General features: G+C 41.3%; 1 protein-coding gene across 3 annotated transcripts in view; it reads right to left on the reverse strand.

The window, feature by feature from the left end:
- Window positions 1–14,962, reverse strand: part of LOC108281232 (rab GTPase-binding effector protein 1) — a 123,128-nt gene that overhangs the window by 24,010 nt on the left and 84,156 nt on the right. For all 3 annotated transcript variants that reach the window (XM_017496709.2, XM_017496708.2, XM_017496710.2), the window contains 3 exons: window positions 11,753–11,931; window positions 7,763–7,894; window positions 367–834 (listed from right to left, as the gene is read on the reverse strand). In XM_017496709.2, the coding sequence (XP_017352198.1) occupies window positions 367–834; window positions 7,763–7,894; window positions 11,753–11,931 (779 nt within the window). The remainder of the gene's footprint in view (window positions 1–366; window positions 835–7,762; window positions 7,895–11,752; window positions 11,932–14,962) is intronic.

The raw sequence follows: 14,962 nt of genomic DNA on the forward strand, positions 1-14,962 counted from the left end.
CATAAAAGCCTGAATCCTAGAATACACTGAGATTATAGAAAACTGCAAAGCAAACCAAATTCAGGTTATGCTAACTTCAATTCAGTAATGCTAATCAGACAGATTGCTCCACCTTGAGAGTTGGGAGTTCAGGTGGGGAAGTTCACATTCACTGTGATTAGCTAGCTAGCTCCTTTCTCTGTCACAATTACCTGGAATAGCCAAAGCAGACTATGACAAGGGTCAGGTGACACAGGTTAACAACCACTCACTGGCAACATGTACCTGCAGACTCCAGGAACCATCTGCTAAACGAACGATAAATCCCATAACTTCCCAGTATGCCTCAGAGTGAGCAAGAATAAAAACATGAGAATGTTAACTCACCTCTTTCTGCAACAGATTCCATTCTGTCTCACTAACTAAACGATAACCACTGGGGGACACATAGGCACTCTCCATGCCCTGGGTAACACTGGAGAGGAGGGAAGCCGTCTCTTCTTGTTCTGGTGTCATCGCCTTGATTGCTCTTTCCTGATCTTTGGTTAACATAAACCCACTTGGCATCTGGAGTGACCCAAGGGATGCAGTATCAAAGTTCTCAGACACTGAATCTGCTCCTACCAGTGGTCCAAAATCTGACTCATCCAGGTTTCCAGCAGATTTTGCTTTGTAGTTATAGCCTAAAGCTTTGGATTGCAATGAGCCCGAGGTTCCCAAGCTGTCTGTAGACTGTGCTCTCCTGAGTCCATCTTTAAACATGTCATTGTCCGATTTACTGAAAGGATCTCCAGATGGCAACAGTAAGTCTGCATCTAAGGAATGGACTGAACCATGGGTGCTATCTAAATGCTCCTGAAATATGAAAATAAATATTGCCAAATTAGACAATTCTCTTCATTTTCTAAGACAAAAACTATAATGTATTCTACCACTCATTACACATGATAATCATTAATGTGCTACTTTCCTATAATCATTGAACATTTTAAACAAGTGTCATTTCTACATGCTGGACATGAAACCGGGCACTCAGGATACAACTGTGAGCAAGATGCAATCCCTGACTTTGAGATACATACAGTTTCAAAAAAAAAAAAAAAAAAAAAGATAAGTAAGCAGAATATTATAATACTGTGATAAAAGGATGGGCTAGAGCTATGTGCTGAATGCTCTGGAGCTCAAAGGCCTCCCAGATACAAAGAGCTGAGGAAAGTCACCTGCAATTCAGTGTTGGATATGTCGAGTGCAAGGTGCCTGTCATATATCCAAGTAGAGATGCCCACTTGACAGAGGGACACAGAAGTCTTTAGATAGAGACTTGAGAGTAGCTATTGCATAATGATAATTAAAGCCACGGCAGCAAATCAGAACACCTAGGATGAGCGTGTAAGAAAAGAGGGCCAAGGGCAGAGTCCTGAGAAAGACTAACATTTTGAGGATGGGCAAAGAAGTAGCCAGAGTAGTAGAAAGGAAATTATGAGAATGTGGTATTTTCAACCAAAGTGTAATCAACATGTTCAATGTTGTACACTATGTGAAAGAAGATGCAAAAAGTCACATATTGTATAATTCCATCTACTTAAAATGTCCAGAACAAGTAAATCCATAGAGTCATGAAGCAGATTAGTGGTTGCTAGAGGCTAGGGAGAAGGGAAAATGGGGAGTGATTCTAATGGGTACGAGGTCTCCTTTGGGAATGATAAAAATGTTTTCAAACTAAAAACATTTATGTATATATGCAATGCCACTGAACTGTACACTTTAAATGGTCCATTTTACATTACATGAATTTCAACTCAATTTTTTTTTTTGAGACAGAGTCTTGCTTTGTCGCGCAGGCTGGAGTGCAATGGCACAATCTCTGCTCACTGCAACCTCCGCCTCCCGGGTTCTTGCAATTCTCCTGCCTCAGCCTCCCAAATAGCTGGGACTACAGGCACACATTGCCATGCCCAGCTAATTTTTTGTATTTTAGTAAAGACAGGATTTCACCGTGTTGCCCAGGCTGGTCTGGAACTCCTGAGCTCAGGCAATCAGCCTGCCAAGGCCTCCCAAAGTGCTGGGATTACAGGCATGAGCCACCGTACCCGGCTGAATTTGACCTCAATTTTCAAACAACATGGTACAGCACATTCCCGAAGGCAAAAGGCAAACCAATGCCATTACATGAAGCAGTTGCATAGTTAGTGACGACATAAGAAAAATGACTTCGTTTGAAGGAAAATATAGTAAGTTTTCCCTTTTTTTTTTTTTTTTGGGGACGGAGTCTCATTCTGTCACCCAGGCTGGAGTGCAATGGCGCAATCTCGGCTCACTATAACCTCTACCTCCCGGGTTCAATCAATTCTCCTGCCTCAGCCTCCCAAGGAGATGGGATTACAGGAGCTCATCACCACACCCAGCTAATTTTTTATTTTTAGTAGAGACAGGGTTTCACCATGTTGGCCAGGCTGGTCTTGAACTCCTGACCTCGTGATTCACCCACCTCAGCCTCCCAAAGTGCTGGGATTACAGGCGTGAGCCACCATGCCCAGCCCCTTCCAATTAAATTTATTCCATTTAAATGACAATATTTTAAGATAATATCCTTTCTAGTTTTTTTTGTTAAATGCTCTTTTTTAAATGAACCAGAAGAGACTGTGGAATACAGTTGTTACTGGCAAGCCCACATCACCAATTTTTTAAAATGTTTTAAAAATATACTTGGTGTAATAAAAAGGTGATAAATTTTGAGTTAATTCCTCTATTTATTTCCTTTTAAAGATTTTTACTCATCTCAACTCCAATGGCTAAGAACACAAATCTTGTACATATTAAGCTTACTGTGGCAAAGATCCCAAGTAAGTATCCTAATAAAAACTGGGCTAAGCCATCCTGTTAGTTTACAAATAAACCTAACACCCACTGCTACATATCACATACAGTGCTGTTGTGATACTGAGGAGGGAAGGGGCTAGGGATAGAATAGTTGTGAGAACCATTTGAAAAACATCTGACTACAGGCCTGGTGCAGTGGCTCAGGCCTGTAAATCCGGCACTTTGGGAGGCTGAGGTAGGAGGACAGGAGTACAAGACCTCCACTCCTGAGGTTGAGCCCAGGAGTACAAGGCCAGCGTGGGCAACATAGGGAGACTTCATTTTTACAAAAAAATTTAAAAATCAGCCAGGTATGGCAGCACATGCTCGCAGTCGCAGCTACTCAGGAGGCTGAGGCGGGAGGATTGCTTGAGCCCAGGAGATTGAGGCTGTAGTGAGCTTTGATGGCGCCACTGTATTCTAGCCAGCCGGGGTGGCAAGAACGAGAGCCTGTTTCAAAAAACACAAAACAAAAAACCCCACATCAGACTCTGCATTGGCAATAGTATCTTTAAAATGTTTACATCCTTGAATTCAGCAGTTCTTTTTTTTTTTTTCCTGGAGACAGAGTCTTGCTCTGTCACCCAGTCTAGAGTGCAGTGGCGCAATATCAGCCCACTGCAACCTCCACCTCCTGGGCTCAAGGGATTCTCATGCCTCAGCCATCTGAATAGCTGGGACCACAGGCACCAGACACCATGCCTGGCTATCTTCTGTATTTTTAGTAGAGACATGGTTTCGCCATGCTGGCCAGGCTGGTTGATACTCCTGGCCTCGAGTGATCCGCCTGCTTCAGCCTCCAAAAGTGCTGTGATTACAGTCATGCACCACCATGCCCTGGCAAGCGTTCTTTTCCTAAGAACTCATACAAAAAAAAGAAAAGAAAAAAATCAGATGCATTCATGATTTTTGTACAAGGAAAAATTATATATAACATTATGACATTACTTATAATAACGAAAAATTGTATAGTAGTAAAAAATGGAACCAACTTGACTATCAGTGTGTTAATCATGCTTTTCATTTTCTATATTTCATACTGTTTTGACTTAGTGGAGAATTTGCTGGCTGGGAAGAAGCTGCTTCACAGGACTAGCTAATTATTCTAGAGATAATAAACAACTCACCTGACAGTAAACACACTTTTCATATACAAACCATTCAATCTCAAACCCGTATCTCCAACCACCTCCTTTCCTAAGTCACACACCAAACCAGTATCTCCCCTGCCCTAAATTAACCCAAGGCCAGTTCCAAACAACTAAGAGCAGACCCTATACCCCAAAGGCTGCCAGAATTAATTACTAGCCAGTCCTAAACTCTCTGCTCTGCTCTACTTTGCTTTTCCCAGAGAAACCACAGTAACAGCCATGGCCCATGCTTTTTTTCTAGCTCCTGCTCCTGCCTCCTGACCAGCTCTGGTGCTTCCCGGCTGTGGCCATGCATGATGTGCTTTGCCTCTGCTTCTAGGGGAACTGTGAGTAACACAAAACTTTTTTCAATGGCATTGACCTCCCTATGTCATCACTCAGTCACCATTATGAATTAAAAACCAGGCAAAAAGCTGGGTGCAGTCTCACACCTGTCATCCCTGCACTTGGGAGGCCGAGGTGGGCAGATCACTTGGGGCCAGAAGTTTAACACCACCCTAGCCAACATGGTGAAGCCCTGTCTCTACTAAAAAGACAAAATTAGCTGGGCGTAGTGGTGTGCGACTGTAGTCCCAGCTACTCGGGAGACTGAGACACAAAAATCACTCGAACTGTGGAAGCTACAGTGAGCCAAGATAGCACCATAGAACTCCAGCCTGGGTGACAGAATAAGATTGTCTTAAAAAAACAAAAAAAGGCAAAAATTAACAAAGTGATTAGTAGGGAATTGGTTAAAAGAATTATGGTACATTTACATGCTAAAATTATGCCAGCCACTAAATATCATTTCGGGGAAAAACATTTAATGATCTGCCAAAACCTTAAAGTAGATTTAAGTAGGAGCAAAAAATTACACAAAACATTATGTAGTTACAATCTACGTTTTAAAAATGCAAATAGAGCTGGGCATGGTAGCTCAAGCTTGTAATCCCAGCACTTTGGGAGGCTGAGGTGGGCGAATAATGAGATCAGTTCAAGATCAGCCTGGCCAACATGGTGAAACTCCGTCTCTACTAAAAATACAAAAATTAGGCTGGCATAGCAGTGCATACCTGTAATCCCAGCTATTCAGGAGGCTGAGGCAGGAGAATCGCTTAAACACGAGAGGTGGAGGTTACAGTGAGCTGAGATCACGTCACTACAATCCAGCCTGAGTGAAAGTGAGACCATGTCTAAAATTTTTTTTTTTTAAAGGCCAAATAGAAACATGTGTTCCAGCCTTGGTAACATGTTGATACACAACTCTACAAAAAATTAGTTGGGCATGATGCCCAGGCACCTGTAGTCCCAGCTACTCAGGAGGATTGAGGCAGGAAGATCACTTGAACCTGGGAGGTCAAGGCTGCAGTGAGCCAAGACTGCGCCACTGCACTCCAGCCTGAGTGAGAGTGAGACCCTGTCTCAAATTTAAAAGAAAAAAAAGAGCCGGGCGCGGTGGCTCACACCTGTAATCCTAGCACTTTGGGAGGCTGAGGTGGGTGGATCACCTGAGGTCAGGAGTTCAAGACCAGCCTGGCCATCATGGTGAAACCCCATCTTAAAAAAAAAAAAAAAAAAAAATAAAAAAAAAAAAAAAAAAAAAAAAAAAAAAAAAAAAAAAAAAATTAAAATTAAAAAGGAAAAAAAAAAAGAAACACATATGTTAACATACATATTATCTCTGGAAAAGAAAACAAAAGGAAGAAAGAGATATATACCAAAATATTAGTTGTTATCTCTGAGTAGGATGATCTACCAGTTATTTTTATTTTATATTATGGCCTTTTCTATACCTCCCAAATTTTCCATAATGAACATTTTGTAGACAAAAAAGCATATTCTAAGCATCAAGTTAAAGAAAATGTGACATCTGCAAATTTCAAATATCTTTAGCCATAAATCTAACTCTCCAAAGCATCTCAGATTAACTTTTTTTGTGTGTGAGTCAGGGTCTCACTCTGTCACCCAGGCCGGAGTGCAGTGAAGTCTCAGCTCACTGCAACCTCCACCTCCTGGGTTCAAACGATTCTCGTGCCTCAGTCACCTGAGTAGCTGGGATTATGGGAATATGCCACCTTGTCCAGTCAATTTGTGTATTTTTAGTAGAGATGGGGTTTCACCATGTTAGCCAGACTTCAGACTAACTGTAAACCAAGGGTTGTGTCATCATTCTTGATACAAAACAATTATATTCAACATTCAAGTTGCAAAACACCAGCTCTGTAAGTCTACAGATCTGCTAACAGAGAATCAAAAATAAAAATACTTCTCTGTAAATCACAACAAATGTCCCTTTCCTGTTTTCCTGCTTTTCAGACTTTCTTAAATAGATTACTGCATGATGAAAACACTATGTAATCATTGGCTGTACCCAAAAATTGAGACATTCTCTTGGGAGTCTAAATATTTTTTAAAAGGCACAGCAGAATTAGAACAAGTGGTTCTCAGTCTATGTCCCAAAACAAAGAATGAACAAAATAACCACAATATACATTACTTTTTAGTGTCTACTAAAATTTTTTTCAAGTTTTTCTTAAACATCAAACAATCTGTAAACATGGGCATATAAACCACCAGGAAGGAGATTATACATGGCTCAAAGTAAATCTGCAAAGTAAACAGAAGCACGATACCCCTGAAAGTGAAGAGAAGACCCTTATCCAATTTAACTGAAATTCATTTACCAGGCCAGGAAAGAAGGTGGGGGGAAGGAAGTGAGCATGATCCTAAACAGCAAGGACAGGGCACATACACGTGAACAGTAAGTGCACAGGTCTGGCTACAGAAAAGTGGAGAGCAGTGAGTGGGGCCAGCAGGGCCATTCAACTGTGAATGCCTTTGTATGCCAAGCTAGGGATCTTGGGGGATCTAACGGCAATAATAGAGGCATTTTCTTCCTTGAAAACTAGATAACCCGCACGAGCTTTGAAAGATGAGCAGAAGGATTTCAATACTCAGAATGGCAATGGGAGGAAAGTACTCCAAATGAAGAAACCAACAGACTAGGTATAAGTACAGTCCAAGATTATGACCGCTGTAGCTAAAATGCAATCCAGATGATGAAGGGCCTTATTTGTCTGAGTGAGGAATTTGTGTTTAATTATATAGGTAATGGGACTCAAAAGTAATTTTTGAGTGGGGGAGTGGCCTGACTGCAGCTGCACTTAAGAAAATGAATTCAACAGTAATGCAGTGGAATGGGAAACCAAATGAGACAGGAAACCAAATGAGAAGGCCTTTGCCACACTGTGGGTGAGAGGTGACAAGGCCACAGAACACCTAACACTTTCAGGTGTCTCTACTCTACCCGTTCCTAGTAACTGAAACTTTTATCCTGTTGTGTCGTTTTACCCCGGGTGCCAAACCTCACCCACTGTCATCAGGGATTAAAACCTAATACTGGTCAATACTCATATACATGCTGTAGAGAGTTTAGCATTTCAGAGCTTTAGATAACCTCTCTTAAACAAAAAGGACAAGTATTAGCAACACGTACTATTCACATCAAAAAAGATTTTGCAGATATTATTTCAATATTCTAATGTATTAAATTTTGAAAATACTGGAAAAAAGAACATCTAATTATTCCAGACAGCAAATGAACCTGCAACATGTTTCGAATAGTGCCACCTATAATGCCATAAAAACAACTGAAATGTCATTTTCATCTAATTTTCACCGAGTAGCTATGCACTTCTCAAGTCTCATATGACCAATGTAATTAACTATTGTATGAGTAAGCTAAAATTGTTGACATTGTGTATATAATGACTTTAATTATAGATTCACTATACCTCTTCATTTGACAACTGGGCTGAAGATTCTTCTTGAGTTAAAGCACACACTACTGGTATTTTTATTTCTTCTTCAACATCTGTTTTTTTGTGAACCTTTCTCTTATTGAGTCTTTGTTGTTCATCATCCTCCTAAAAGTTAGAAAGAAAAAAAATACATATTACCCAAGTAACCTATTTAATAAGGACATAGTTCTTTAACCATTCAAAACAAATAAGAAAGAATAGAGCATTATGATAAGAGAAAACTGGACACTTAGGCTTCTTTGTTTTGTAATCCCATCTAAGGGCCTCTGGCCATGACAAAATATTTTAATACTATAAGCACAAACTAAGAACCCTGGTATAAAGAACAAGTCAGGAAGCAGCTTCCAAGAAAAGTATACTACATAAAGTAAGGCAAAACAAAAGAAAGCAAAATCACTTTACATGATCCATGAAAAAATTTACATAGACCATTCCTTGTGATTACTATAGAAAATAAATATGAAAAAGCTTGTTTTGTTTGTTTTTGAGACAAGGTCTTGTTCTGACACTCAGGTTGGAACGCAGTGATGCAAACATGGCTCACTGCAGCCTCCATGGAGCAAGCAATTCTTCTACCTCATCCTTTCATGTAGCTGGGATCATAGCCTAATCTTTTTATTTTTTGTAGTGACAGGGTTTCATTTTGTTGCCCAGGCTGGTCTTGAACTCCTGGGCTCAAGCAATCCTCCCGCCTCAGCCTCTCGTGTAGCTGGGATCACAAGCGTGCACCACCATGCCTGGCTAATTTTTAGGTTTTTTTGCACAGATGAGGTCTCACACTGTTGTCCCGGCTGGTCTCAAACTCCCAGGCTCAAGCGATCCTCCCACCTTGGCCTCCCAAAGTGCTGGGATTATAGGCATGAGACACCACAGCCCGCCTGAAAAAGTTTTTATAATGTTACATATACATTAGAAATATTAACAAATGTATGAGTACAAAAGGAATAAAGTTGATATAATAATTCAGTCAACAAAGATGAGTAAAATACCTTATACCTTCAATGTACCCTAAAACAACCTAGTGAGGAGAGACAAACAATTATAATACAAGTATGTACAAGGTTCTAAAGAGGGAGAAAAACAGTGAAGGAGCCAGCAAAGGCGGCCCAAAGGAGGTAACACTTCAGCTGAATTGTGAAAGATCAGTAAGATCAGTTTGCCAGTTGCATGAGAAGAGACAATTAAGGGTTCTAGAGAGAAAGGAAGCACATACAAAAAACAGAAACATGGAAAAGCAGCCCTGTGGGGGAATTCTGTATAATTTGATATAAATGAAAAACGGGCAAGTACATGATAAGTAAAGGACATGGAGAAAGAGGTGGTGAGTAAGCACCTAGACTCAGGAATCAGAGATTGTTCAAGCCTCAGATGGGCCCTGCATGACCTCTCAGCCTGTTTACTCATCTAGAACACAGGAACTGTATAATTGTAGTCCTTACTGTTTATGGAGAGTTGTTTTTTTGATAACCAACTGAGATAAAGGTTTATACATAAAGTCTTAGCACAATGCTAGCACATAGTAAGAGCTCAAAGGTTTTAAATGATCATCTTAGTAAAGTTTAGACTCTTTTTTTTTTTTTTTGAGACAGTCTCGCTTGGTCACCCAGGCTGGAGAGCAGTGGTGTGATCTCGGCTCACTGCAACCTCCGCCTCAGGCAAGTCTTCTGCCTCAGCCTCCCAAGTAGCTGGGACTACAGGCGTGTGCCACCATGCCCAGCTAATTTTTGTATTTTTAGTAGAGACAAGGTTTTGCCATGTTGGCCAGGCTGGTCTCAGACTCCTGACCTCAGGTCTCAGACTCCTGATTACAGGTGTGAGCCACCATGCCAGGTCAAGTTTAGACTCTTTTAATGGGCATCAGAGTAGGCAGGATAAGATCTGTACTTTAGAATCTAAATTTTTATGTTGGTGGGGCATGGTGGCTCACACCTGTAATCCCAGCACTTTGGGAGACCAAGACAGGCGAATCACTTGAGGTCAGGAGTTTGAGACCATCCTGGCCAAAATGGTGAAACCCTGTCAACTAAACATACAAAACATGGTCAACTAAAAATACAAAAATTAGCCAGGCATGGTGGCACACGCCTGTGGTCCCAGCTACTCGGGAGGCTGAGATAGGAGAATCGCTTGAGCCCGGGGACAGAGGTTGCAGTGAACCAAGATTGTGCCACTGCACTCCAGCCTGGGTGACTGGAGTGAAATCTTGTCTCAAAAAAGAAAACACACACACACACACACACACACACACACACACACACTGAATGAGTCCAAATTAAGTGACAAAAGGGAAATTTTAAAAAGAAGAAACTTTGCAAAACAAAATCTAACCTAAGTCACATAAAGCAATTTGAAATGTTTCACAAGATACTTAGAAAGGCAATGAATACTTTTATATAGCTATCCTAGGGAAATATCTGTATGCATACACAATATGGTCCAAGATTTAGCTGTAACATTATTTGAGATGATAAAAAAGCGGGGAATACCTACATGCTCACTACAAGGAGAAAGGGCAAATCAATATGGTACAACCATGCTAAAGTCAAGCACAAAATACAGCTTTGACATGAAAATATGTCCAGGATAATGCTTATGGGAAATGTATATACTTTTTTTTGAGACAGAGTCCTGCTCTGTCACCCACAGCTGAAGTACAGTGGTGTGATCACAGCTCACTGCAGCCTCTGCCTCCCAGATTAAGTGATCCTCCCACCTTAGCCTCCCAAGTAGCCGGAACTATAGGCACGTACCACCATGCCCAGCTAATTTTTTTAAATTTTTTGTAGAAACAGAGTCTCACTATATGACCCAGGCTGGTCTTGACCTCCTGGGCTCAAGCAATCCTCCTGCCTCAGCCTCCCAAAATGTTGGGATTACAGATGTGAGCCACCACATCCTGCCTAGAATAAATACTTATAACTATAGTTGTATAAGAGGATGGCCGGGCATGGTGGCTCACGCCTTTAATCCAAGCACTTTGGAGGCCAAGGCGGGCAGATCACCTGAGGTCGGGAGTTCAAGACCAGCCTGACCAACATGGTGAAACCCCATCTTAAAAATATATATATATAATAAAAAGAGGAAAAAGACACCCTAAATATACACTCATGAACACACAGAACTGGTTTAGAAGACTCTATACCAAACGGTAAAGGCAATCTTCTGAGACAGGGAGGTGTGGAGATAGGACGATTTTACACTTGATCATTTTATACTTTTTTTTCACTTTGTATTTAAAATAAAAATATTGTGAGAAGGTGCGTGTGTGTGTGTGTGTGTGTGTGTGTGTGTGTGTGTATTACTTATGCAATTTAAATAACTAAAAGATAAGGAGGAAACAGGAACTTGAATATGCAGCACTGTGAACATCTGCCATTTCCTATTACTCAGCCCCTCATCCGTATCATGCCACCTAGTAGAGCTTTTAGAGCAGGGTGTCCAATCTGTTGGCTTCCCTAGGCCACACTGAAGAATAATTGTCTTGGCTACACACAAAATACACTAACACTAGTGATAGCTGATAAGGTTTAAAAAAAAAAAAAAAAAAGATTGCAAATGTTTTAAGAAAGTTTACAAATTTGTGTTCGGCTGCATTCAAAGACGAGGGCTGCAGGCTGGACAAGCTTGTTTTAGAGCAATGTCACCAAAGACTTGGCCTGGACTGACAACACTCAGGAGCACTAGGAGAACTGGTCAGCATGGTAGAGAAAGATTTTCTCAGAAATATGCACTGCTGCATCCTGTAGTCACTGAAGATCATTTCTAAATCAGTTTTTCCTCCCAGAGAAGGCCATTTCTAAAGATGAAAAAACCCCTCAAATATAGCTATTATGTTTTTAAAAGTGGCATACATCACCCTTGTTTCAGCTTAAGTCAATCTCTAATACTCATAAGGTAATGCAGTCACATGTGGTAGGGGACATTACTAACAAAGCAAATCAGTCCCATAAAACTTCTATTCACCTGATCTTTCTTCTTCAGTTCTTCAACTTGTCGGAGCTGTTCTGAAGTTAACACAATCTCCATTCGCTGCATGTCTCTCATCAGTAAACGCTGAGATTCCAGAAACTGGTCATTGGCCTTCTGCCACGTATGTTTTAACTGGTTGTGTTGTTGTCGCTCTTGCTCCAAGAGATGGCAAACTGTTTAGGAACCCCCCACCACAAATCAAAAACACTGAATTTTAATGGTAGGCAATTTCTTTAGCACAGAAATTGTCTAGGTCTGGCCAATGGCCCACATGTCTAGGATTCTGTCCTTGGCTGGACCAAGGGGCAACCTATCCCCATACCATCTCTTTAAAGCAGAATCTCCCAAAGTGTACTCCTAGGAACACAGCAAAGAAAGATTTCTGTGCTTAGTAAGTCTCAGAAACTTCAAGTTAAAGGGAGAAATTTATTATTATTTTGCAAAGGCTCCTCCATAATTAAATAAATGTTTACAGATTTCCTTACTGCAGGACTTTGAACTCGGGGTCTTAATCATGTCTATGTTTTCTTGGAAGGTAATATATAATATAGCTTTTCCAAATTTATTTGACAAAAGAAAAAAAATTTCCACAGTACAACTCAAATAACAAGTATTCTAGGAAATATACTTTGGGAAACACTGCTCCAAAGGCCAAAGGGGGAATAACCACTCCTAATTATGTTTAATACATTCTGATAAATTTATTATCCAGAAATCCTCGTTGGGTCCGGTTAATATAGACTTCTTACGACAAGTCAAGGAGTCTTTGTAAAATGCATGCACTGTTGATACTCATCAGCTCAGCCATCTACTACTGAAAAGAGATGATCTATCCACCCATCTACCAAGCCACCCAAGCCAGAAACCTGAGACAACTCATACTTCGGACTTTTCCTTTCCCCAACATATTCAACTACGACAGAGATCTGCTAATTCTGCCTCCTCTGCAATATGATTCATCTATCTTCTGGCTTCTGCCTTATATTAGCGCTTATGACTTAACTACAACAGAGGTCCCTTTATTGTTCTTTTGCCCTCAGTCTTGCCCTCCCTATTCTATTCACCACAGTGCTATTAGATTGAACTTTCTAAAATGCAAAACTGATATTACCACTCTCCAGTCTAAAACCCTTTGTTGAAGCCAGATGCAAAAAGGCACATACTATAAAATCCCATTCATATCCAGAAGAGGCAAGTCCACAGAGATAGAAAGTAGAGGTCAGGTGCAGTGGCTCAGACCCGTAATCCCTGTATTTTGGGAGGCCCAGGTGGGTGAATCACCTGAGGTCAGGAGTTCAAGACCAGCCTGGCCAAGACGGTGAAATCCCGTCTCTACTAAAAATACAAAACTTGCCAGGCATGGTGGCAGGTGCCTGTAATACCAGCTACTCAAGAGGCTGAAGCTGAGAATTGCTTGAACCCGGGAGGCAGAGGTTGCAGTGAGCTGAGATCACACCACTGCACTCCAGCCTGGGCAACAGAGCGAAACTCCATTTCAAAAGAAAAAAAAAAAAAAAGAAAGTAGATTAGTGGTTGCCAAGGGCTGGAGGCAGAGACACAGGAAGTGACTGTAAATGGGTACCAGATTTCCTTTTGAGGTAATGAAAATGTTTTGTTATTAGACAGTGCTGATGAAGCACAATTTTGTAAATATATTAAAAAACTACTAGGCCGGGTGCGGTGGCTCACACCAGTAATCCCAGCACTTTGGGAAGCTGAGGAGGGCAGATCACCTGAGGCCAGGAGTTCGAGACCAGCCTGGCTAACATGGTGAAACCCCGTCTATACTAAAAATACAAAAATTAACCAGGCGTGGTAGTGCATGCTTGTAGTCGCAGTTACTTGGGAGGCTGAGGCAGGAGAATCACTTGAACCTGGAGGTTGTGGCGAGCCAAGATTGTGCCACTGCACTGCAGCCTGGGCAACAAGGGGGAAGCTCTGTCTCAAAAAGAAAAAAAAACTACTGAATTGTATACTTTAATGAGTGAACTTTATGGAATGCAAATTTTATCTCAATAAAACCGTTATTTAAGAGAAAATAAAAAACCTACAGAGGCTCCGAACTGCCCATATGATAAAGTCTAACATTCTTAGCATTAAGACCTCCATGCCCTGGCCTGTGTCTACTGCTCCAACCTCACATTTTGTTCATTGTCTCTTGTATTCTAATTGTGTTGAACTGCTTTTCTTAGATTTTCTTACCTAGCTGCAACAAATGCAGATGGCTTTTAATGTTATGCTTCTCTCTGACTACCTGACAAGCCCCTACCCACCTTCCAAAACTCCACTTAATAACAACTTCTTTTAAGAAGCCTATCTGTTCCTGGGACAAAAAGAACTGACCACTCCATTGGTGGCACTGCTGAATCCTAACACACTTCCAAGCACAGCACAAATAATATGCAATTGCATTAATTTGGTTGTATGACTAATTCCTAATTTAGGCCATAAGTTACACTGCTGCTGGTATTTATTTTATATGGAGTTTCACTCTTATTGCCAGGCTGGAGTGCAATGGTGCGATCTTGGCTCACCACATTATCCACCTCCCAAGTTCAAGCAATTTTCCTGCCTCAACCTCTCGCGTAGCTGAGTTTACACGCATGCGCCACCACACTCAGCTAATTTTCTATTTTTAGTAGAGACAGGGTTTCTCCATGTTGGTCAGGCTAGTCTTAAACTCCCAACCTCAGGTGATCCGCTCACCTCAGCCTCCCACGGTGGCGTGAGCCACTGTGCCCAGACACTGCTAGGTTTTATGTTTTCTTTTCATTTCAAGACTATTGTCTGGTGTGAGTGTTTCAGTATGGAAATTACTCAGTCTCCTTCCTCATTTTAATTAATCTTCTCAGATACTTTTCAAGGTTTATTAAGAAGGTTTGGTAGTCTCAATAACTAAGTGCTGGAGGGACATAATTTAAACTGAACTAGTTATTTTGGACACCTTCAAGAATATGAGTGTCGGCCGGGCACGGTGGCTCACGCCTGTAATCCCAGAACTGTGGGAGGCCAAGGTGAGTAGATCAGGATCACCTGAGGTTGGGAGTTCAAGATCAGCCTGACCAACATGGAGAAACCCCATCTCTACTAAAAATACAAAATATTAGTTGGGCATGGTGGCACATGCCTGTAATCCCAGCTACTTGGGAGGCTGAGGCAGGAGAATCACTTGAACCCAGGAGACAGAGGTTGCAGTTAGCCAAG

Source organism: Cebus imitator, unplaced genomic scaffold, assembly GCF_001604975.1.
Source record: "Cebus imitator isolate Cc_AM_T3 unplaced genomic scaffold, Cebus_imitator-1.0 Scaffold223, whole genome shotgun sequence".
Classification (NCBI taxonomy): domain Eukaryota; kingdom Metazoa; phylum Chordata; class Mammalia; order Primates; family Cebidae; genus Cebus; species Cebus imitator.